The 25,904-nt window shown below is 42.9% G+C and overlaps 1 protein-coding gene across 1 annotated transcript in view; it reads right to left on the reverse strand.

Annotated features, from left to right (window-relative positions):
* The window catches only part of LOC144498515 (receptor-type tyrosine-protein phosphatase beta-like), a 121,438-nt gene that overhangs the window by 86,514 nt on the left and 9,020 nt on the right, over nt 1-25,904 (reverse strand). Inside the window, exons 3-4 of the mRNA XM_078219741.1 lie at nt 22,335-22,415; nt 20,925-21,049 (exon numbers count right to left, since the gene is read on the reverse strand). Of these exons, the coding sequence (XP_078075867.1) occupies nt 20,925-21,049; nt 22,335-22,415 (206 nt within the window). The remainder of the gene's footprint in view (nt 1-20,924; nt 21,050-22,334; nt 22,416-25,904) is intronic.

Raw genomic sequence — 25,904 nt, forward strand, 5'->3', positions numbered from 1 at the left:
TTCCCTCTCCTATGACTCTCACTCTCCCTCAGTTAAAACTCAGGCAATCTGGACTCTCTGATTTCCTGAACCACCTTATTATGTTCAGTTTTCTCGCCCCCTCCCTATTTATTTTTAGTAAACCTCCAATTTCTCCCACTCATTTGTGAATCATTTATTTTCTGCGAGCTGGTTTTGATTTAGTTTTGCTGGTTCTCTGTCGCAGGTGACTGTGGGCTTTTCAAATATTTACTGTTCGTTGTGTATGTAGCACATTTTCTAAAATGCACAATCCGCATCAGATCCTGCAATTCTATATAAATATACGCATGACTGTCTGCCAAGTGGAAGGGTTACTTTTCATTTGATAGGGGAATGTAAACCGCAGGGGATGCAGCATGAGCAACCCTCCCGAACGCGCGTCGATGTGGGATGTTGCGTTTGGTTTGACAAAAAGTAAACTGTTTAGATATTCCACAGAAGTCACTTGTTCGCAGAGAGCAGCCAACAATTGTCCCGCTCTGCAAGAGGAAAGTGCGGATGTCAGGCACTGGGAGGGCCAGGATGTGCTTTAATAGTCAGTGCGGCTTCGCCCATATACTTACCCGGGGTTTCCTGTCATTTTTCTAACCTTGATTTGAGGCTTTATCAAGAGGAAAGGGCTTTGCAGCACTTTTGTCTCGCAAGAATCTGAACTTGCACACAACCCTCTGGGCTATTTACAACTCAAACCAGACGGGGGCCAAAGGCAAACAATAAGGTCGTGGGGGTTGCTTTCTCTCTCTGCCTGTGCCTGAGCAAAAAAAAGGACTACTTGTCGTCTGCCAAAGATCTCGAAATGGGGCTGGCTTTGAACTTCCCCTTGCTGGAAGCACACAAAACACTAGCAATCCTCGCATTCATTTCAGCTGAAATTTCAGTGACAAGGGGACATCTCCTGTTCGGGAATTCCAATTAACACTGGAGGATCAAACAAACCTGGGGTTCAAATGCAGTAAACTGATCTAGCAATCAGCCATTCATTTGGTCAGAGTACTTGGGAAAGTTTATCTAAAGATGCTATCATGGTCTGATATTGCTGGAACTCTCTAATACCACAACCGACCATCTCATGTAACCAGCCTGTGATAATAGTACCCTTCATCTTATAGAATCATAGAAATCCCACAGTGCAGAAGGAGGCCATTCAGCTCATCAAGTCTGCACCGACAACAATCCCACCCAGGCCCCATCCCCGCACATTCACCCCGCTAATCCCTCTAACCTACACATCCTGGGAAACTAAGGGGCAATTTAGCTTGGCCAATGCACCTAACCCGCACATCTTTGGACTGTGGGGGGCACCCGGAGGAAACCCACGCAGACACGGGGAGAAGGTGCAGACTCCACACAGACAGCGACCCAAGCTGGGAATCGAACACAGGTCCCACGGTGGCAGCAGTGCTAACCACTGTGCTTAGCACTGTGCCACCGTGCCACTTAATCTTAGGCTCACTGCATATACTGCAACTTAATTGCTCTAAACAAATATTGTTCAGTTCTTCACATCAGAACCAACAAGGGACTCCACAAACACTTAGTAAACATTAATATAAAGGCAAAATACTGCAGATGTTGGAATCTGAAACAAAGACAGAAGATGCTGGAAAATCTCAGCAGGTCTGGCAGTATCTGTCGAGAGAGAATAGAGCCAACATTTCGAGTCAGGATGACCCTTTGTCAGAATTCTGAAGTGTCATCCAAACTCAAAACGTTGGCTCTATTCTCTCTCGACAGATACTGCCAGACCTGCTGAGATGTTCCAGCATGTTCTGTTTTTTGACTCTGTAAATATTACAATCCTACAAAGTGAAGAAAGATCATTCGGGGAACGAGCTATCCAAATCATCCCACTGCCCCACTCTTTCACCAGAGCCTTGTAAATGTTCCAACTCACATAACTGACAAAGCCAAGTGACTGTTACGGTCATATTGCGTGTTTCTATACCATTCACCTGACCATAGATATGCCAATAATCTACCAGTCCCACTTCAGGTTAATAGTTTGATCGTTGCAATACTACATTATCCACAGTCTTAACATTTTGTTTTGGCACTGTTCCGTCGATAGAACAGAGTTTAATTAGAGTGAAGGTGCCATTTATTCACTTTCTACTGACCAGTGTTACACTGTGTAAAAGCCATGTTGTAAAATAAGTTGAATTACTTTTACCATATCGGCAGAGGAACACATTAAAGAACCTGTTACATACAATTCCAGGGTCTTGCCCATTACGAGTGACACCCGTTCCGGTTTAGATTGTGATCCATTTTGATGTCACCCATAAAAGTGAATGATTTTATCTGTTGTTTGTGGTGAAATGCCTGGATGGGTGCAGCTCCAACAACACTCAAGAAGCTTGACACCATCCAGGACAAAGCAGGCCGCTTGATTGGCACCACATCTACAAACATCCATTCCCTCCACCCACCAATGCTCAGTAGCAGCAGTGTGTACTATCTACAAGGTGCACTGCAACAATTCACCAAAAATCCTTAGACAGCACCTTCCAAACCCACGACCACTTCCATCTAGAAGGACTAGGGCAACAGATATTTCGGAACACCACCATCTCCAAGTTCCCCTCCAAGCCACTCACTGTCCTGACTTGGAAATATATCACCATTCCTTCGCAGTCGCTGGGTCAAAATCCTGGAATTCCCTCCCTAACGGCATTGTGGGTCAACCCACAGCACATGGACTGCAGCGATTCAAGAAGGCAGCTCACCACCACCTTCTCAAGGGCAACTAAGGATGGGCAATAAATACTGGCCAGACAGCAATGCCCATGTCCCACAGATGAATAAAAAAAAATATTGCTTATAAAGATTGCAATCTATATCAGTCTCTGTCACTGTAGGTCTCATTCCTTACATTTCTTGGATACCTTCATTTTTGGTTCATGAACACTTTGAGGAATTAAAGCTGGAACAGATTGTCATTTTCATTGTAGATCATTTAGTATTAATATTGCACATGCTTTAAAAAAGACATACCTGCTTTCAAAATCATAATTGAAATCTGGCAATATTAAATGGTCAAAAGCCCCTTACTGTAAACAAGTAGGCTGGTATAGTGTAATATCTGTACCTTTACACTGTTAGTCCCCCTGACACTAAGGGGCAATTTAGCATTGCCAATCCACCTAACCTACACATCTTTGGACTGTGGGAGGAAACTGGAGCACCCGGAGGAAACCCACACACACAAGGAGAATATGCAAACTCCGCACAGATAGTGACCCGAGGCCAGTGAACCCGGGTCCCAGGCGCTGTGAGGCAGCAGTGCTAACCACTGTACCACTGTGCCACCTACCTGATTAACATTTAGTTATTTTACATTATATATTTGACAATAAACCAAAATAATTAATCAGATTAATTAATTTATATTAATTTATAACATTTATTTATATTCGCTCAATAGTAAGGCCAAGGCCAGAACGAATAATCCAGTGATGGTGAATTCAAATCTCATAATAGTAGTTTGAAAATAATCATCTGGAGACAAAACAAAACTGGTGTAAAAATTATCTTGAAGCAGTCGAATAACTGCAAAATCCAACTGGTTTACTAATGCCCTTCATGCAAGGAAAATTGCCATCCTTAACCAGTCTCACAATCACACAGTTAACTCTTACCTGCCCTCTGATTTGACTTAGAAAACCATATTGTGGTTAATGTATAAGCCCCACCATCGTACTTCGCAGGACAACTAAGGATGAGCAATAGTAACTGGCCTTGCCAATGACACCACATTTTGAGAATGTAAAAAAACAGTACATTTACAGTCCAAAAGACCATAAGATATAGGAGCAGAATTAGGCCACTCGGCCCATCCTGACTTATAATTCATACAAACATTTTAACTGTGCATTATAACCCACCCTTATAAAAACAAAAAAAAGGTAGCTCTTTTCCAAAATTGTTTTGCAAATGGAAAAGTTGCAGTGCTGTAATAACATTTGATGTGCCATCTGTCTTACTCTTTTACAGTGGTTTAGGATTTCTATTTTCCTGCTATTTTTACCACCCCATTAGGTGGGGTAACCGCAGCAAAAAATGCACCACAAACCTTAATGACTAAAGCCTTGTTGCTTTCCTAGAATCATAGAACTTAGAGTACAAGAAGGATGCCATTCTGCCCTTCACACTATGCAAGCTCTCTGAAACACCTATCCATTCAGCCCAAGTATAGGCTTCTGGAAAGTCAGATTTCAAAATTGTCCACTCGTAACTGAATCATGGGTGCATGAGATGGTTGCCTATCTGATGACCAATTTCTGCCCTGATTATTTTGTACACATTTTAACTTGGCTCAGTTGAATGCATTTTCACCTTTGATTTAGGAAGTAATGGGACAGTCCAACGGCATGAGCACTTTAATGGACTGCTGGATGAGTGCTGCCTTGTAGGAGATACTAATCTTCAGAAGAGACATTAAGGGAGACAAGTCCCACTTGCCTGATTAGATGATACAATAGATTCCATGGCACTACTGTACACGAAGAGGAACATTGAGTTCTTTCAGTATCCTGGCCAACATTCCTCCCTCAACCAATGCCAAAAAACAGATGAACTCATTATTGATTTGATTTGCTGTTTCTGGAACCTTGTTGCTTATAAACTGCATTTGCCTACAACAACTACACTGCAAAAGGAATTCATTAGTTTTGGGATTCTTTGAGGCACGAGTTCTTTCCTTATCAGCTTAACCTTTCTGAATGGAGGCAGCATCTTAGTTGGTTTGGATGGACTAACCAGTTCTTTGATTTTGACATCTTTCAGCTATCTGTTTGGCAGTTTTGTGCCACTCTGAGAAATACAAATCCCATTTTACAAGGTTTTATTAATGCTGCATGGAAATGTTTAGAATGTAAAGTATGTTTGCCAGTGTCTGAATGTCTGCCACTGTTTTCTCCAAATGAATCTTTTAAAAAGTATTTATTGCTTTAATTTATTTGTCGACTGGCCTGTCTTTTAAATACTTTCATTTGGGAATGCTACATGATATTGCTTATCGAGGGTTAGATAAATATTTGCACCAAGTTGTAAGCAGATTTTATTTTTGTTTTACTATTAGCAATAACTGGCTTGTTAGCTGCCTTATGTGTTGCAGAAAGAATTTTAAGTGTCTCTGACTAACATCAGCATGAATTGAAGATTCTGCAGATATGTATAAATTGAGCTAAAGTACTCTGACGTTTGTCACTAGCTGCTGAGTTCAATTTTCTTATTATGGAAAGGCACTTGATTCATATCAAGTCCGTAAAAATTATTTGTGTGATTTATGTATGCATGTTTTTTCTCATTTTGCACATATTTAATATATAGAGTTATAAGTCACAAGTCAGCATCTATAGGGTTACATAAGAACAGCTTCTTCCCTGCTGCCATCAGACTTTTGAATGGACCCACCTCATATTAAATTGATCTTTCTCTACGCCCCAGCTATGACTGTGCCACTACATTTTGCACCCTCTCCTATCCTTCTCTATAAACGGTATGCTCTGTCTGTGCAGCATGCAAGAAACAATACTTTTCATTGTATACTAATACATGTGACAATAATAAATCAAATCAAATCAAAATGTAGTACATTGGAACACATTCCGTTCAGATTTGCTAAAATATCAAAAAAAATCAATTTTAAGATTTGATACCACATGGAAAGGGAATAATAAATGTGGATGTGGTTGTGATTTTTCTCTCTGTGAGATTCAATTGACAATAGAATAATTTTGAATGAGCTTGTAAAGCAAGGAGAAAGTGTTAAAAGAGATTTATTTCCAGAGTTGCTCTGTATTGTCATTTACCTTCAAAATCTTTCAAGCACTGTTCAGTTGGAATCATAGAATCCCTACAGTGCAGAGAGAGGCCATTCGGCCCATTGAGCCTGCACCAACAACAGTCCCCCATCCCTGTAACCCCACATAATTATCCTGCTAACCTTCTGGACACTAAGGCTGGAACTTTCCCATCCTGCCCACCACGGGAATCGGAGCGGGTGAGGGGCGGACAATGGAAAGGTCCGTTGACTTTCAGCAGCATCTTACGGTTTCGGAACAAGCAAGGTTGTAAAACTGCGCCCTAAGGGTCAATTTAGCATGGCCAATCCACCTAACCTGCATATCTTTGGACAGTGGGAGGAAACCGGAGCACCCGAAGGAAATCGATGCAGACACTGGGTGAACATGTAAACTTCACACAGTCACCAAAGGCCGGAATTGAACCCAGGTCCCTGGCACTGTGAGGCAGCAGCGCTAACCATTGTGCCACCGTGCCGCTGGGTTGAATCAAGTGCCTTTCCATAATAGTTCAAGAACTAATAAGTGGCAAGACATTGAATTTGCCACAGGATTCCCATCAGAAGCAGCAAAGGAATAATGGAAGTTTTCAAATTGATAGATTCTCAAGAATATGGGCATTGTGGCCTATGTTACTATTTGTGTATTCATTGTTATTCCGATGGTCTACAGAAAGAAAAACATAACTCCCTCAATGTACAAATAGATTATTCTGCTAAGAGGATGATTCTACATGTGAATAGTAATTTTATTCTGGTGGACGGGCACCCTGGATCTTACATGCTTGTGCAGAGAAGCATTCCTGTCCATTCTGGGGGACAGTGGATTGGATAGATGGTTCCTGGGCAAAATGTGCTAAGAACAACTCTGATCAAGGTTATCTGACAAAGCATATTCAGTGTATTGGGGCAATAGTTTATACCCCTAGTCTTGTTGAGTGGGGCTTTTGCTGCATGCTCCTGTAAAGGAGCTCTTGTGTGGGATAGAGCCTGGATGGTATTGCGGTCAGTACATCTTCGATGGGCCGAATGGCCTCCTTCTGTACTGTAGGGATTCTCTGATTCTAAAGGTGAGCAAAGGCTTTGCTGTTTGTTTCATGCTCTGTAAACTGTGGTCCAATTAGGCCTCCCCATACATGAGAATGCAAACAGTCTGTGATAAAACAAAACATAATGAGTGGTGAAGGAGGAGCTGTCAGTTACTGCATTAAAAATACTGAGTTAGGAGTGAATTCAATTCACAGTTTTTTGGCTAATTTTAGCCAACAAAACCCGTTGCATAATATATGTGCAACGTCTATTTTTGCAATTCCTTATTTTGCTTTCCACTTTACATTGTTCACAAAGTAATTAAATTTCTCTCAACTATCAATGAAGGACATGCATGGATAAATCCTTAAACTACTTGTTTTGAGTCAGTACTATTGCTTATCTGGTTCCGTTTGCTGTGGTTTGAACTTCTACGTAAATGCAATTGCAAATGCCCATTTCTGTCACAATTGCAAGAAGTCCCAATGCTGTGGAAAGTGTAATTACAAAGGATACTAGTGGAAGACTACTTCAGTCAGTGACAAAGTCTTGTACAGTAGCATCAGTGCAGTGACCACTGCCACTGTGATCTTGGTGCTATCTGAGATTTTGACACCTGTCACTTGGTTATGTGATTACAAGATCAAGTACCAGTTGACAACACCAGTGCCAACTTCAAGATCACTCTGTGTGGGCCACTAAATAAATCTGCCAATGAACAAATGCAAGCATGCTCCTCCGCTGTTCAGACCTCAGTTAGCTGTACGCAGCAGAGAGCCTTGTGAATGTCTTGTGCAAATATGTGCTAAATCTGGGCTGGATTCTTCATTGATGGTAAGACCTCAAAGCTTTCACAAGATCATTGACAGCTGTCAATCCCTGTGCAACTCTTGTCTGCATTGTAGAGTTCACAAATGTAGAAATGTGCTCAATGGAAATATACCAGCTACACAACCACATCTAGATGTACTCCCTCAAGATGATTATCACAAATTCGCTGCCATTGTTCCTGACATACAATAGCCATTACATTTCAAACTTAGCTGTAATTTACTTTGAGGCATGGCCAGGTCCTGAAAGGTGCTACAGAAATGCAAGTTAGTTTGTTCTTGTTTTCAAGATGGACATAGCAGAGACATCGGGCCTGACTTTACCATCAGGTTGCGCCCATTTTTGGGCGTGAAAACTTGATAAAGTCGGGCGTGAGCTGAGTAGCGTGATCTGCGCCCGCCTCCGCGCTGGTACCCCCCTTCATCAAGGCCGGAAATGGCCATGATCGGGACTGAGCCCGAAACGGGCGCGACAGTCATTTAAATGCATTTGCATGCATTTAAGTTGACTTAATGGGCTGTACGCCCAACCTTACCGGCACTTCCCCCTTTACCACCGCATTCACCCATCCAGAATCGGCGCAAAACAAACATGCTCCACAAAAGTCCGATTCGGGCGTTCCAGTCAGTGAAGGGGTAAATGCCGAGCATCCGACGGCTCTCCCCTTGAGATCGGTGGGGGCTGTGGGGGGAGGAGGGGGAAGGTGGGTCCAACGGCTCTCTGCCTGAGATTGGTGGGGGAGAGGGAAGGTGGGTTCGACGGTTCTCTACCTGAGATCAGTGGAGGGAAGGGGGCATCCGCTGCAACTCTGCCTGTGATCAGTTGGGGGGAAGGGGGAGGTCTGCTGCCACTCTGCCTGAGATCAGTGGAGGGGAAGGGGGAGTCCGCTGCCACTCTGCCTGTGATCAGTGGAGGGATAGTGGGGTCCACTGCCACTCTGCCTGAGATCGGTGGGGGGGAAGGGGGACATCCGCTGCAACTCTGCCTGTGGTCAGTTGGAGGGAAGGGGGAGGTCTGCTGCCACTGTGCCTGAGATCAGTGGGGGGGAAGGGGGAGTCCACTGCCACTCTGCCTGAGATCAGTGGGGAGGAAGTGGGGTCCGCTGCCACTCTGCCTGAGATCTGTGAGGGGAAAGGCGGTGGAAAGGTCCGTGATTGGTCTGGGTGGCAGAGGGGGTTGGGTGAATAAGGGGGTCAGTAATGTTGTGGGGGTGGGGCACTGTCTGTGGGGGCCAGGGGGAGGCATTATCCGACCCGGGAGCGATGTGGCAGGGGAGCTGCATTCTATCAATTTTTTTTTGCGCGTGCGCAGTTGGAGGCTCCGATCGGAGCTGCAGGGTTTCGGCCGCATTAAGCCCCGCCCACAGGCTTGTGCAATGCAATTTGGAATTGCTGATATTTTTTCAGGCAGAGTGCGTATGGGGGCGCCTGAGAACGGGTCTAAAAGTCGGATCTGAAACACTCAGTTTCAAGTCCACCCAGTACTTAGAATCAAAATGGCAAAATAGGGCCCATATTCTCCAATTGTCTGATCAGATCTCTTCATGTATTTTGACTCAGCATGTATGTAGCTCAGCATGTCCCCAGAGCTGTTCACATAACTTTGTTGGAAGTGCGGTGAGAACCCCATTTATGTGTAGAAATGTGGTTTCCATTACACTTCTGGCAAATCTATAGTGATAGAAAGGGAACAGCCCCGGGAAAATTCCAGGCTTTTGTAAACAGGCACACTGAAGCTTACATTCCCGGCTATGGGCCGTGAATTACCAAGACCTTTCGGAGGAATTTGTTTACTCCCAGTTTCCTCCCACAGTCCAAAAGACGTGCTGGTTAGTTGCATTGGCCATGCTAAATTCTCCCTCAGTGTACCCGAACAGACACCGGAGTGGGGCGACGACAGGATTTTCACAGTAACTTCATTGCAATGTTAATGTAAGCCTACTTGTGACATTAATAATAAATAAACTTAACCTTAAACTTAAAACTTAAACTGAAGAAGGGAAGTCGATCTGAAATGTTAGCCCTGTCTCTCTTTCCACAGACGTCTCCAGACATGCTAAATATTTCCAGCATTTTCTGTTTTTATTTCAGATTTCCAGCAACTGCAGCATTTTGCTTTTGCATGAATTATTTGATTTGATTTGATTTATTATTGTCACATGTATTAGTATACAGTGAAAAGTATTGCTTCTTGCATACTATACAGACAAAGCATACTGTTCGTAGAGGAGAGGGTGCAGAATGTAGTGTTACAGTCATAGCTAGGGTGTAGAGAAAGATCAACTTAATGCGAGGTAGGTCCATTCAAAAGTCTGAATTAAAGATTGTTAGAGAGTTTAAAAGAGTTAGAGTGAAGTTTTAAAAGCACAGAACGAGAGTAAAAGATAGAATTAGAAGGTATGCTGGGCACAGGTCGCAAGAAGTCGCCACGCTCCAGCGCCATCTTGGAAAAATAAATTATGGGGTACGACTAGCAGAAGTGCAAATGCCCATCCCTGTTTACTTCTTAAATAACTGAACTGAAATATAACTAATCAGTAAATATGTTTCTCTGTTATTCATAAAAGTTCACCATCGATCATTATCACCTCTGGACAAACAAGGTTAGGAAACGTCATTCAGTCGAACAGTTTTAATAATGCACTACTGATGCTTGGCTAGGGGATTTTCCTAGGAGTTACTAATATCTATGGCAACCATAGCTCTCCAATTCTAAGCAAGTCAGTCCTACAGGCACAGTGCAGTCGTGTCATATAGTGAAAGGTTCAATATTTAGGCAGATTGGCCCCAATTTTAGGTACAAACCTGGAGGCAATGCAAAGCATGATGTGGGCTTCAGAAAAGAGCATCATTGTAAGAACTTACTGAACTAGAATTACATTGCAACCGTATAATTCTGTAGTTCGTGTTCAGTGCAGTGTTAACAATTTTCTCAAACTAATCTGTACTTGTATACCTCGATGGCTTCAACAATCATTGCGATGTTAACACAATGGCCACGCTTACTAATGTGATTCTTTTTAAAGTCATATAATTACTTGTTCACTTCTTCCAGCAGAACGAGGCCATTCAGCCCATCGACTGTCCGAAAGAACATCTTAACCAGGCCCACCTCCCCTGCCCAATCCCTATAACCACATGCATTTACCATGGCTAATCCACCTAACCTACACACCTTTGGACACTAAGGGGCAATTTACCATGGTCAATCCACCTAACTTATACATCTTTGGACTGTGGGAGGAAACCGGAGCACCCGGAGGAAACGCACGCTGACACGGGGAGAATGTGCAAACTCCACATTGTCACCCAAGGCCAGAATTGAACCCGGGTCTCTGGCGCTGTGGTGCAGCAGTGGATAGTTGTGCCACCATGCTGCAATCTAAGTCAAACTTTACCACCTGCTATGGCGGGATTTGAACTCAAGTCCCCAGAGCATTACCTGGGTCTCTGGATTATAGTCCATTGATAATACCACTGTGCCACTGTTAACTCCAAATGGACATCTTACTCAAAACACAGCTGCATCCATCTTAGCAGGTCACTGCTTACCTACAGGAAACAAGTTACACATGGACAGCTGATCATTCAGAGTGATTAAAATAAAATCTAACACTTCTTGAACTGGCTTTGGAACAGAATAAGCTTGATTGTAATGCACTTTTTTGCCCATATATGATGCATTTGGCATATATCAAGCACACACGCATGAACTTCTTTTCTTTGTTATGAAACGATTGAGTCAAGTACACAACAAGGTAATGAAATCTGAAAGTACCCTTTCTTTTCACCCTAACTTCTGGAAGCTCTTCCGACTTGCCCAATGCTAGATTTCACTCTAATTTAGTGTTGAATTGTGGTAGTTTTGTGCTTGCACCCCGAGGAACTGTTCAAACTCATTTCACATAGACTTATTTGTACAGCTAGTGGTGATAAAATTTTTTATCTAAAAAGCCTGACCTAAGTTTGAACACAGGGACGGAAGTGTGGTCACTTAACTACGTGCAAAGGTTTCCTCAACATTATGCATTTCAACTGTGTCACCGTCTGATTAAAAACTTTTCAGAGAATTCCACAGATATTTGATAAATTTAAAATAAACAAATACAGTTCTGGTAATGTTACTAAGGGGTGGCACGGTAGCACAGTGGTTAGCACTGCTGCCTCACAGCGCCGGGGACCTGGGTTCAATTCCCGGCTTGGGTCACTGTCTGTGTGGAGTTTGCACATTCTTCCTGTGTCTGCATGGATTTCCTCCGGTTTCTTCCCACAGTCCAAAGATATGCGGGTTAGGTGGATACTGGCCATGCTAAACTGCATCTCAGTGTTAGGGGGAATAGCTAGGGTAAATGTATGGGGTTATGGGGATAGGGCCTGGGTGGGATTGTGGTCAGTGCAGACTCGATGGGCCGAATGGCCTCCTTCTGCACTGTAGGATTCTATACTACTAATCCAGCAAAATAATTTTGCACACATTCATATTATTCCTTCTGTCTCTGAAAGCGACAACTTTGTGTGTGTTATTGTCACTAAATCATGATGGAAATGTCAGGTTTGTGGAGGAAGTGGACCTGGTTTCAGTTCAGGTGTCTAAACCTCCCAGCTATACTTATCCTAAAGCTTTCAATTGCTTTGGTTATGAAATTTCTGCACCTGCGTATCTTACTTGTTTCTACTCTAATAATACAGGCTCATTTTATTAAAGATGCATGGTATAATTACCACAATGACTTATAAAATGTAGCTTTTAATCTTCACTTCTTGTGTGATTTAAGTTCAATCTCCCACTCTGCTAAGTTTTTTACTTATTCATTCATCGAGTCTGGACATTGTACTTATTTTATTTATTTATTTTTATTTTATTTATTAGTGTCACAAGTAGGCTTACATTAACACTACAATGAAGTTCCTGTGAAAATCCCCTAGTCGCCACACTCCGACGCCTGTTCGGGTTCACTGAGGGAGAATTTAGCACGGCCAATGTACCTAACCCGCACATCTTTTGGACTGTGGGAGGAAACCGGAGCACCCGGAGGAAACCCACGCAGACACGGCGAGAACGTGCAGACTCTGCACAGACAGTGACCCAAGCCGGGAATTGAACCTGGGTCCCTGGAGCTGTGAGGCAGCAGTGCTAACCACCGTGCCACCATGTCGGCAAAGACCAGCGTTTATTGCCCATCCCTACTTAGCCTTAGCTGAGTGGCCCGTCAGGAATGCTCAGAGGGCAGTTAAGAATCAATCAGTTAAGAATCACACACAGGTCAGACTACTGAGTAAGGACAGTAAATTTCCTTCCCTAAAGGACATTAATGAATCAGATGGATTTTCACAGCAATCCTGTTGGTCACCATTACAGATACTGTTTTTTTTTAAATTCCAGTTTTATTTATTAATTGAGATAAAATTCCCCAGCTGCTGTGGTAAGATTTGAACTCATGTCTCCGGGTTATTGGTCTGGATTAGCAATGTAACCACTAAGCTACTCCAGTAATGTGTACTGCCAGATGTTGAATTAGTTGAATGCTGTTCCTGGGTGCAGAAAGTTTTGGATCTGAAGTCCAGCAATGTTTCCTCAACCTTTCATCTTTTCTGGAAGGATGGACCTAATACCTAGAATGTCAAGAAGAAACTGGATGCTCCCGGGGTCGTGCAGTGACTGCTACAAGGTTGCAGTAAATTTCTTAATAGTTGGTTTTTAAATGCTGACCATTAAGGAAACGAATTGGTTGCGATACTATTCAGACACCAATTCGAAAAACATAGTTTATTCAAGTGCGATGAACAGTCCAAAAATGTGCGGGTTAGGTTGATTGGCCATGCTAAAATTGCCCCTTAGTGTCCTGAGATGCGTAGGTTAGAGGGATTAGCGGGTAAATGTATAGGGATATGGGGGTAGGGCCTGGGTGGGATTGTGGTCAGTGCAGACTCGATGGGCCCAATGGCCTCTTTCTGCACTGTAGGGTTTCTATGATTTCTATGACCTAATCTCAACGAATTTCAAACTTTTCTTAAAAAAAGTGCTGAATATTCAAAATAAGATGGGTAAACTACCAAAAACAGTTCAATATTTAACCTGTTAAACTGAAATACAAACTATGCAAGAAGTTGCACATTTCATTGTTGTGGACAAAGATATGTTGATGCATTTATCTTAAATATTCACATGACATCCTCCTCCTTATACTGCATAGCGACTTTAAATTTTCTCATAAACCTGAAACTCTGCCACTCTGTGGCGTTAATTGTATTTCTGAAAAATGCCTACACTCAGCAAGGCGCTGTAAAAGCTCAATAAATACTCTAAGTCATGCTGCTTCATACAGATATAGCCCTATTGTTATACCCTTATTGGTCTCTTATCATACAGAATCATACAGTGCAGAAGGAGGCCATTCAGCCCATCGACTCTGCACCGACCACAATCCCACCCAGGCCCTATCCCCATAATCCCATGCATTTACCCTAGCTAGCCCCCCTGACACTAAGGGGCATTTTAACATGGCCGATCCACCTAACCTGCACATCTTTGGACTGTAGGAGGAAACCGGAGCACCCGGAGGAAACCCACGCAGACACGGGGAGAATGTGTAAACTCCACACAGACAGTGGCCCAAGTTGGGAATCGAACCCGGGTCCCTGGCACACTGTGAGACAGCAGTGCTAACCACTGTGCCACTGTGCATGAAGCACACAGAAAGTAGCCCATTGTAATAGATCTTTGAAAGATCAGTCATACATAATCCCACACTCCTGGCTTTTGTTCGTAACCCTGGAAGTTACTCAAGAACTTGCTCCTTTCTTAAAGTTATTGATGGAATCAGCTTCCACCAGGTTTTCAGGCAGCGCAGAGCAGATCCTGAGAACTCTCTGAGTGGGAAACAAATGTCAACTTCTCTCTTATTCTTTTGAGAATGATTTTAAACCTACAATTTCTGGTTATTGACCCAATAACCAACCGGCACATAACTAAAGTTATATGTTAAAATAAAACAACGTCTTACATTTATGTGTAACCTTGAATGTAGGAAAGTATCCGAAGATACTATACAATGGTGTGATCGGACAAAACTGTGATTAGTGTAAAATTATATCAGTATTTATAGCCTTTAGTACAGTAAAATAGTTGTTTAATATTCCCAATTGCATTTATAATAGCAATCCATATCATGAAAATGATATGCAGTGATATGCAATGATATGAAAGAATGCAGTGATATTTTAGGTGATTATGGCAGAGAAATAAGGATTCAGGGAGCGGCATGGTGGCACAATGGTTAGCACTGCTGCCTCACAGCGCCAGGGACCTGGGTTCGATTCCCGGCTTGGGTCGCTGTCTGTGCGGAGTCTGCATATTCTCCCCATGTCTGCGTGGGTTTCCTCCGGGTGCTCTGGTTTCTACCCACTGTCCAAAAGATGTGCAGGATTGGTGGATTGGCCATTCTAAATTGCCCGTGAGTGTCAGGAGGATGAGCTAGGGTAAATGTATGGGGATAGGGCCTGGATGGGATTGTGGTTGGGGCAGGCTCGATGGGCCGAATGGCATCCTTCTGCTCGGTAGGATTCTATGGATTCTCCCAGAGTTCCAGTCTTTGCAATGATGTACAGATGATGCAAAATGAAAACTCCTAACTCAGCTATGAGAGGATGCCTTTATGTTAACTTTGAAAGCTAATCATGTTTGGAGGTTGATATATAATGGGTGGCACAGTGGTTAGCACTGCTGCCTCACAGAGCCGGGGACCTGGGTTCGATCCCCGACTTGGGTCACTGTCCGTGTGGAGTTTGCACGTCCTTCCCGTGTCTGCGTGGGTTTCCTCCCACAGTCCGTAAGACGTGCTGGTTAGGTGCATTGGCCTGAACAGGCGCCGGAGTGTGGTGACTTGGGGAATTTCACAGTAACTTCATTGCAGTGTTAATGTAAGCCTACTTGTGACTAATAAATGAACTTTACTTTACTTTATATTTCTCAATTTGTATTTTATATTTTGGTGGTAATTTATTGATTTGATAATTAGATATTTCAAGATTATCCATTGTTTCCTCAACACCATGCATGCCAATTTTTAAAGTATGCAACTCACCATTGATTTACAGTTTACTGAGATTTCACTGTTGCTAAAATATTGTGACATTGGTGAGTGCTGTAAGGAGCTGATTAGCCATTTCTACAAAGGACCTGAGGAGTTTCTGTCCATTAGAGGAAGACAATTTGTTATAAAAAGTTTGTAAGATGTGTGTAATTATTCTATGGAGTAACAGATCTAATATAGGTGCTTATTCACTTTTCCCTTTTTAATAAGCACAAGTCTTTGACATTCTTCGTGAGAATTAATATCGTTGCATAACCAGCTCAAAAGTGTTTCCGAAACTCCCTGATTCTTTTCATTCCTCAAAGATAAATATCACCAATTTAGAGAGGTTTTGCATTATTAGTATACACTGGGATGTTGACTGAAACGGCCTCATCTAAAATCACAATCAACCCATCAAGTAGATGGAATTCATTTGTAGGAAACTGTTGTAAATGCCAACATTTTTGTGGTCTTATCCTTTTTCCACAGTATCTGCAAATTTGCTAGACCGCAAAACAGCTTTAAAGTCTGAATCACAATTGCTACCACAAACTGGCTCGTCACTAAATGGACACCCTACATTCTGTCAGAGCAGTTGCTCATCCTTCTGGTCTCTTGGCAATGGGTTGTTGCACAAGGGCAAAGGATACTGCTTTAATAAACTGGCAAATTTGGGTCTCATGCCATAAAGACAAATACTTTGTGGATGAAGTTGTTTCTCCGCTGATTAAGAATAGATTTTGAGAGTTGTTTAGATCGTTACTATTTGTGCAGTCTATGAAAGCAATCATTCTCAAGAATATTTGTTAAAATGCCAATATATCAAAGGTGCTTCTGAATACACTTGGTGAACAACAGGTCCCCCGTTGATCAGTGAACTTCCCCTTTTTTTTTTGACTACAATAATTTTGAAACCGAAAAGGTGATCATAATCAAATCTTACACATTTTAAAGGGAGGCAGTATACTGTGGTACTGTCACTGGTCTTGTAATCCAGAGACCCAGGTTAATGCTCTGGTGACCCGAGTTCGAATCCCACCAAGGAAAATGCGAATTCAATAAAAAAGTCTGGAATTAAAGGTCTAATGTTGACCATGAAAGCATTGTCGATTGTCGTAAAAACCCATCTAGTTCACTATTGTCCTTCAGGGAGGTAAACCTTCTGTCCTTACCTGGTCCGATGTGGAGATGCCGGCGTTGGATTGAAGTGGGCACAATAACAAGTCTCGCAACACCAGGTTAAAGTCCAACAGGTTTATTTGGAATCACAAGCTTTCAGAGCACTGCTCCATAAGAACATAAGAAATAGGAGCAGGAGTAGGCCATCTAGCCCCTCGAGCCTGCCCCGCCATTCAATAAGATCATGGCTGATCTGAAGTGGATCAGTTCCACTTACCCGCCTGATCCCTATAACCCCTAATTCCCTTACCGATCAGGAATCCATCTATCCGTGATTTAAACATATTCAACGAGGTAGCCTCCACCACTTCAGTGGGCAGAGAATTCCAGAGATTCACCACCCTCTGAGAGAAGAAGTTCCTCCTCAACTCTGTCCTAAACTGACCCCCCTTTATTTTGAAGCTGTGCCCTCTAGTTCTAGTTTCCTTTCTAAGTGGAAAGAATCTCTCCACCTCTACCCTATCCAGCCCCTTCATTATCTTATAGGTCTCTATAAGATCCCCCCTCAGCCTTCTAAATTCCAACGAATACAAACCCAATCTGCTCAGTCTCTCCTCATAATCAACACCCCTCATCTCTGGTATCAACCTGGTGAACCTTCTCTGCACTCCCTCCAAGGCCAATATATCCTTCCGCAAATAAGGGGACCAATACTGCACACAGTATTCCAGCTGCGGCCTCACCAATGCCCTGTACAGATGCAACAAGACATCTCTGCTTTTATATTCTATCCCCCTTGCAATATAGGCCAACATCCCATTTGCCTTCTTGATCACCTGTTGCACCTGCAGACTGGGTTTTTGCGTCTCATGCACAAGGACCCCCAGGTCCCTCTGCAGAGCAGCATGTTGTAATTTCTTTCCATTTAAATAATAATCCAATTTGCTATTATTTCTTCCAAAGTGAATAACCTCGCATTTGTCAACGTTATACTCCATCTGCCAGATCCTCGCCCACTCACTCAGCCTGTCCAAATCTCTCTGCAGACCTTCTACGCCCCCCACACGATTCACTTTTCCACTTATCTTTGTGTCGTCTGCAAACTTTGTTACCCTACACTCAGTCCCCTCCTCCAGATCGTCTATATAAATGGTAAATAGTTGAGGCCCCAGTACCGATCCCTGCGGCACGCCACTAGTTACCATCAGCCAACCAGAAAAGCACCCATTTATTCCGACTCTCTGCTTCCTGTCGGATAGCCAATCCCCAATCCACGCTAACACCCTACCCCCAACTCCGTGTGACCCAATCTTCTTCAGCAACCTTTTGTGAGGCACCTTATCAAACGCCTTTTGGAAATCCAAAAACACCGCATCCACCGGTTCCCCTCCGTCAACCGCACTAGTCACATCTTCATAAAAATCCAACAAGTTCGTCAAGCACGACTTTCCCCTCATGAATCCATGCTGCGTCTGCTTAATCGAACCATTCTTATCCAGATGGCCTGCTATTTCTTCTTTAATGATGGATTCCAGCATTTTCCCAACTACAGACGTTAAGCTAGCCGGCCTGTAGTTACCCGCCTTTTGTCTATTTCATACACTCACCTGATGAAGGAGCAGTGCTCCGAAAGCTTGTGATTCCAAATAAACCTGTTGGACTTTAACCTGGTGTTGTGAGACTTCTTACAGTGCTTACCTGGTCTGGCCGAAATGTGACTCCAGACCCACAGCAATGTGGTTGACTTTTAACTGCCCCCCTCAAGGGAAATTAAAGATGGATAATAAATGCTAGGCCAGCCAGTGACGCCACATCCCGCGAAAGAATAAAAATAAAACACACACAGATGTTCTTGCCATCTTCAGCCATGATTGAATATCCTGTTTTGGTTTTCTTATACAATTCTTAAGGGTCACCAAAGATGTTTCCAGTTTTTTACGACATGTTAAGCATTATATAGATAAAAAGCAAAGTAGTCCAGCTTCCTTTGCTGTTAGATATGTCTACACTTTTTAAGTGAAAAGAGTTAGGAAAGGATTATGCTAGCAAACGGTAATTCCAACACCTCGCTAGAAAGGTGAAATATTCACACTTTCTTTTGTAGTTGTGATAAATTTTGTGGTGCTTTATAAAAGACTTTTATTTATTCATCAAAGCTGTGATTATTGAAAGGCAAGCTATCAGAGCCATTCCTAGGTGGTCTTTATGCAAATACAATTGATGGTATTGTAGCAGGCATCAAACAGGTCCTAAAAACCATGGTATGGCTTCTTTCATATGATATCATATGATATGAGAGCCTAACAAAGTGTAATAGATATATTTTCAATGAACCTACAAGCATAAAGGTCAGTCAGGCATTCACGTTGCATTGTGATGCCACTGCAATCTGCTGGCACTGACATCTTTGGAAAAGGAACGTTCATAACATTACACCTGTAAAAAGTGAAGTACGCAAGCCTTCTCTGGAAATGTGGGGGATGTGGGGAGCTGGCAGCATGGCCCAGAGCACCTCTCGGGCAGTGTGACTGGCCTGGTGATCCTTTGCAATCCCTCCTCTTCTGCTAACCATGAAGAATACTGGCCAACATTCTGGTGCTAATAAAAGAAGCCCATAGCAGCAAAAATACATTTGACAGAAGGGCCGAAGAAAACATAAGTATCAGCAAAGAAATCCCAGAAAACAATTACGAGAGGCCAGTTAAAAAGTCAGGGTTCACTTATCTTTGAACGTGCTGGACTTTTCAAGGGTCTTTCACCTACAGACCCACATGAGACCTCCTTCCAGCCAGGTTTCCATGGTTGGGTATCGACTGGCATGCCCATGGGGCAGAGGATGGTGCAATGCCTTTTGCCCCACCTTTTAGATATGCTGATGTAGCTTCCAATTGCTTTAAAATAGAGTTTCAGCCACACATCCCAGGCCTGACTGAACAGAAAATGGGGCTCAATACTAGTGTCCACCCAAAATAACTGATTTCCATGTGCCCGTCGCCCTGTTAGCAGCCCAATTTGGTGCGTTAGGGAGACAAAAGTGACCATGTGTTGTTTCTCTCCTTCAAAAATACTAATGTAAAAATACATTTGCAAGTATGGTACAGAAACAATTTCAAGGGGCATATGTGTTCATATCCTAAAAATATCATAAATGCTATTATATAGATTTTTAAAAAATCAAAATAGCCCAGCTTCCTTTGCTGTTACATAATCCATACCTTTTCAGTGAAACAAGTTAGGAAAGGAGTTTTCTAGCACAAAGCAATTCCAATATGTCACTTGCAATGTAAAACGTATATATATTTCCTTTTGTGGTTGTGATAAATATGGTGATGCTTAATAAAAGACATTTATTTATTCTTTAATTTTAAATCATTTTCCACAGTGTTAGGTAATGCGTGGCACAGTGGTTAGCACTGCTGCCTCACAGCGCCAGGGACCCAGGTTCAATTCCCGGCTTGGGTCACTGTCTGTGCAGAGTCTGCACATTCTCCCCGTATCTGCGTGGGTTTCCTCCGGGTGCTCCGGTTTCCTCCCACAGTCTGAAAGATGTGCTGTTTAGGTGCATAGGCCTCAGTGTATCCAGACAGGCACTGGAGTGTGGCGACTCTGGGATTTTCACAGTAACTTCATTGCAGTGTTAATGTAAGTCTACTTGTGACACTAATAAATAAACTTGAACTTAATGATAGCATTCTGTATGGCTGTACCTCAGACCAATTAGCATTAGCATTAGGAATATGCAATATGCATGAGGGATGGTTGGTAAGTAAAGATTGATTCATGTTTCAAGTAATTTGTTAAATAAAATGGTATTTCCCACATTCCCAGAGGTAATGGGATGTTTAGTGTGCCATGTTAAACCACTTAATCCACCACGATGGAAATAACATTTCCTTTCCAACGCTGCATTCTCCATTTCCAATTTCAAGGAAGCTTACATGAACACCAAGTGCGTGATTTTTATTATACAGCAGTGCATCTTTTGTTGCTTACTTTTTCCAAATCGGTTGTTAATTGATTATAACTGTAATATTGTATAACTCTTACCTTCTCAGTTTGATTGTAAAAGCAAGCCATTCTAGAACAGGGATCTTCTGATCTTGGGAATGAACTTGGAGATGAGGATGATAAGCTGTCCGTCGTTGCCTCAATTACTTGTTCAGTGACACCTCCTGGACAATATTTCATTATATTTAGAAATCATATCTGAAGTAACATAGTCTTTTTTTTAGAAATGTGTTTTTACAGCACCAAAATGTTACAATTAGTAGAGGCAAGATGTGGATATGAAAAATGAATCCCAGAGGGTGCAACTTTAATAATTGTTGATTAATCACAGTGCAGTCTTCTTGGGTGGCACAGTGGTTAGCACTGCTGCCTCAAAGTACCAGGGACGTCCTATTGATGTAATGGGGTCATAATTTGCTTCAATGTAGGAGGCCCCTGCTGAGTCAGTTAAGTATCTCAAAAGCCTGAAAAAACAATTATCTTCAAATTGAACCAGAAGAATTCACCCACTCTGTTATAAGTACCTGTTCACCCATCCTGACTCTAGTGTGGAAGTTAAAATTCCCATTAGTGTTCATCCCTACTGGGCTGCTGCGCCTTTTGTTTTATTCATTCATGGAACTTTTTTTCAAGTTTATTTATTAGTGTGACAAGTAGGCTTACATTAACACTGCAATGAAGTTACTGTGAACACTTGGGCATCGCTGGCTGGCCAGTATTTATTGCCCATCCCTAGTTGCCCGAGGGCAGTTGAGAGTCAACCACATTGCTGTGGCTCTGGAGTCACATGTCAGCCAGATCAGGTAAGGACGGCAGGTTTCCTTCCCTAAAGGACATTAATGAACCAGACGGGTTTTTCCGACAATGGTTTCGTAGCCATCAATAGATTCTTAATTCCAGACCATTTTTATTGAATTCAAATTCCACCATCTGCCATGGCTGGATTCGAACCTGTGGTCCCGCTAACATTAGCCAAGTTTCTGGGTTAATAGTCGAGCGATTATACTACTAGGCCATCGTATCCTCTGTCTGAAATCATGCCGCACACTTTGGATGTGAAAGAATGTTTCTCTCTTCCATGAGTTGACACTGACACAAAACTGTCAAAGAAACTTGATTGGATCTTTGAATACCTTTAAGGCAGGGCTAGATAGATTTAAAACACCAAATAGGGTTCAAGTCAATGCAAATAGTACATCAACAGTACTCTAAACAGCAGCAGAGTCTGACATGACACCTGGGTCCCTGGCGCTGTGAGGCAGCAGTGCTAACCACTGTGCCACCTCAATGGGTTAAAGGTTATTTAGGGTTAGCAGGAATGCACAGCAGCGATTAAAATCAGATCTGCCATCTTCTTATTGCTGGCTCGTAGGGGTTGCCCATTTTGGTCCTGTTTGTATTTTAAAACAATTAAAAATTTTCTGAAAACAAAATCATTCATTGACTTACGTGCAACATCATCGACCCACTTGGCTTTATTTTCCCGAAATGAATGTGAATCTTCCTTTAAAGAATTGGCTTGAAGAGCTTCTGTGTGGTGGGTGGAAAGAAATAGGAATCTTCAATTTGGCAGATTACAATTATTCCCAACATATTTAAAACACCAAATAGGCTTCAAGTCTATGCAAATAGTACTTTAACAGTGTTCTAAACAGCATGAGTCTGACATGATGGCTGAAATTCTCCGGCCGTTCATGCTGGTGGGATTCTCCGGTCCCGCTGGCAGTGCATCCCGGCCCGCGGGTTTCCCGCCGGCATGGGGTAACGTCAGTGGGAATTCCCATTGACAGTGGCGGGACCAGAGAATCCCGCCACAAGCAAACAACACACCACCTCCCCCCGATGGGAAACACGTGGCTAGGAGGCCGAAGAATCTCGCTCGATATTACAATAACGGTGGGACATGTGTCTAAGTGGCTGCTCTGGTATTAAATAGCCAGTCTCAGTTGGAAAATAGCTGCATTGGGAAATGGGAATGTCACGCCAATGCAGTATGTGGATTTGCAGATGGAAATTTTGCTTACATCTAAACTTAGACCGTAATTCGACCGGGCTGTGCTTGATCCTGGGGTAGACGTTGCAGAGAGCTATTCCATCATGCCATGTGAAGAGTGACTTTATTCTTGCAGTCACTCCAAGAATAAAAGCAGAAGAATCATTTTATAAACCGGTGTATGCACCTACAGTGGGGTTGATGCCTTTCTAAAAGCATAAGAAAGTAACAGGGAGCAACACTGCTCAATTCACACATCTCAAAGTGGATTTCTTCAAGGGGCTATATTTTAGTAGCTATAACGCCAAAGAGAAGTTTCAGTGCATTAAACTATCTTGAAAGGTCATCTATTTTGCGTGTATTCACTGCTATGGATGTGACCTCAATGCACTTTAATACATCCTGTGTGGCTGAGAAGCTCTTTATGTTTGAAGAGGTGTATATTGTTAGACTTTGTGGCATTAGAGCAAAATTAAAATAAAGCTGGAGATACTCAGCGGTCCTGGCAGCAAACTGTGGAGAGAGAAACAGGAGTTAACATTTCAGGTCAATGGCCTTTTGTCGAAACTGGACAAAATTAAGAGACTCAGCAGATTTTAAGCTAGTGTAGAGATAGTGGAGTGGGATTCTCCGATCCCCTCCATGGCCGCCCTGCTGCAAATGAGAACGGAAAATTTGGCGTTCCAGACAAAACTCCATTCACTTCCGGCGGCACCGGAGAATCTCAGCTCCGAATGAGTTTGGAGGCTTTTGGCCAGGGTAAGAGAATCAAAAGGGGAGTTATATATCGGGTGGCAGGTAGAAGAGATTAAATAATGAAAGGAAAGCCAGTACAAGGCAAAAGAAGATGGTAACAGGACAAGTGAAAAAAACAAAAGATGGGTCTCGAGGAGGTGTCAATAGAACTTTCGTCAAAGTTGATGAAGGGTCATCCAGACTCGAAACGTTGGCTCTATTCTCTCTCCACAGATGCTGTCAGACCTGCTAAGATTTTCCAGCATTTTCTGTTTTTGTTTCAGATTCCATCATCCGCTGTATTTTGCTTTAATTTTGGATGTCAGCTATTGGTGACGATTCTGCTTCTCCCCGCCACAACATCTTCTAGACCCATTAGTTTCTTTATTGTTTGAGTTACCATCCCCATTTGTGCTGCACCGTTTAATCTCTCCTACCTATCATTGACCTTTCCTGTTGCTCTTCCTCACCAATGTCCCTGCCTCTATATTTGTTTAAAACTTGTAACATCTCTAACGTTTTACACACACAAAAGCAGAAAATGCTGGAAAATCTCAGCAGGTCTGACAGCATCTGTGGGGAGAGAACAGAGCCAACGTTTCGAGTCTAGATGACCCTTCATCAGATCTAAGAGCTGGAGATTTTCCAGCATTTCCTGTGTTTGTTTCAGATTCCAGCGTCCGCGGTGTTTTGCTTTTATCTAACATTTTACAGTTTTGATGAATTTTGTTTCTCTCCACAGATGCTGTCAGAGCTGCTGAATACTTAGGGCATTTCTTTTCCTTTTATTTCACGTTATTAGTTGCGTGCGAAGGAGAAGCGAAGTGTGGTGGGATGTTAGGGAGTGCAACAATCATGAGGACAGATGGGAGAAACATATGGTGGAGAGATGGATTAACTCACGGGAATTAAGAGTGACAAATAGGGAGATAGCATGTGAGACACATCAAGAGCAACATTTAAAAAAAGAAATTATTATTAAGGTGAAATTGGCAAGTTTAGGCAGAGGTGGAGGGGAAACAAGGAAAATAATGTACAAATGGAAATAAAAGAAATAAAATGGGAAGTGAGATATAACCTAACCGCCCCCCCCCCCGAAAAACTCTCCAACACACACACTACCTTGACATCCACCCCAGCCCCCAGAAACACAAACCCCCCAACCTAACAGCCCCCTCTCCCTAACACACACCACCTTAACAACCACCTCCCCGCAACCACCTAAAATACGGCAGAACCAGACCATCACCCTGATTTCCTCTTCCCCCCCACCTCCACAACCCCCCACATGAGGGTATCCCCCCACCCCGCCCCCCCCCCCCCCCACCCCCATTCAACACCCCACACAATAAAAAACTAACAGGAGTAATAATATATGAAAAAAAGGGAAAAGGCCCAGGAGACAAGAAGACAGCAAACCAAAATCTAAGGGCAAGGCATCACAGGGGGCAACAAGGGTTGGACGTGAGCCAAAAGAAAAGTGGCAGAGCACAAAGAAAAGGGGACATGTCCTCCCTCTGTTCGACCCCAAAAACCTAACAGTTAAAATAAATGTATTGTAATGGCACCAGACTATGATTGTTCTCTTCAGCAGGTAAGTCATCAGAGGAAATAGCTGTAGCTCAGACCTGACCCACTTTTCTGGGTTAGAGTTGATTGAATACAAAGGATAGGCATTTAGCTGTATCACTACCACTCAGAGAAAGCCCACCTCTGCTGCTGGGATTCTGCAGTGGGATGAGAAGGCAGCACATTTAGAAAAGGGCCTTGAAGACTTTGGAGTCATTCTTCAAAATTGAGTTCATTGGATTGGACTGAGTCATTATGGAGAGAGTGGCGACCCTGTAAAATTCCCCAAAAAGGTCAAAGGGGTCTACCCCTGACACCACAGAGTCCCCAAGGTTAATGGCATCAATGGTGCAAAGCAACAATGTTCCTGATGGTGGGGGAGTCCAAAGCTTGGGGGTCATAGTTTGAGGATAAGGGGTAAACCTTTTAGGATTGAGGTGAGGAGAAATTACTTCATCCAGAGGGTGGTGAATGTGTGGAATTCACTTCCACAGAAAGTAGTTGAGGCCAAGACATTGTGGGATTTCAAGAAGAGATTAGATATCGCTCTTGAAGCTAAAGGGATCAAGGGATATGGGGGGGAAGGTGAGATCAGGATATTAAATTTGATGATCAGCCATGATCAAAATGATGGGCCGAATGGCCTTTCTCCTGCTTCTAATTTCTATGTTTCTATACAGCTTCTGGGACCTTTTCCCTTCACCATGATCTATCTGCAAAGA

This window comes from Mustelus asterias, chromosome 9, assembly GCF_964213995.1.
Source record: "Mustelus asterias chromosome 9, sMusAst1.hap1.1, whole genome shotgun sequence".
Classification (NCBI taxonomy): domain Eukaryota; kingdom Metazoa; phylum Chordata; class Chondrichthyes; order Carcharhiniformes; family Triakidae; genus Mustelus; species Mustelus asterias.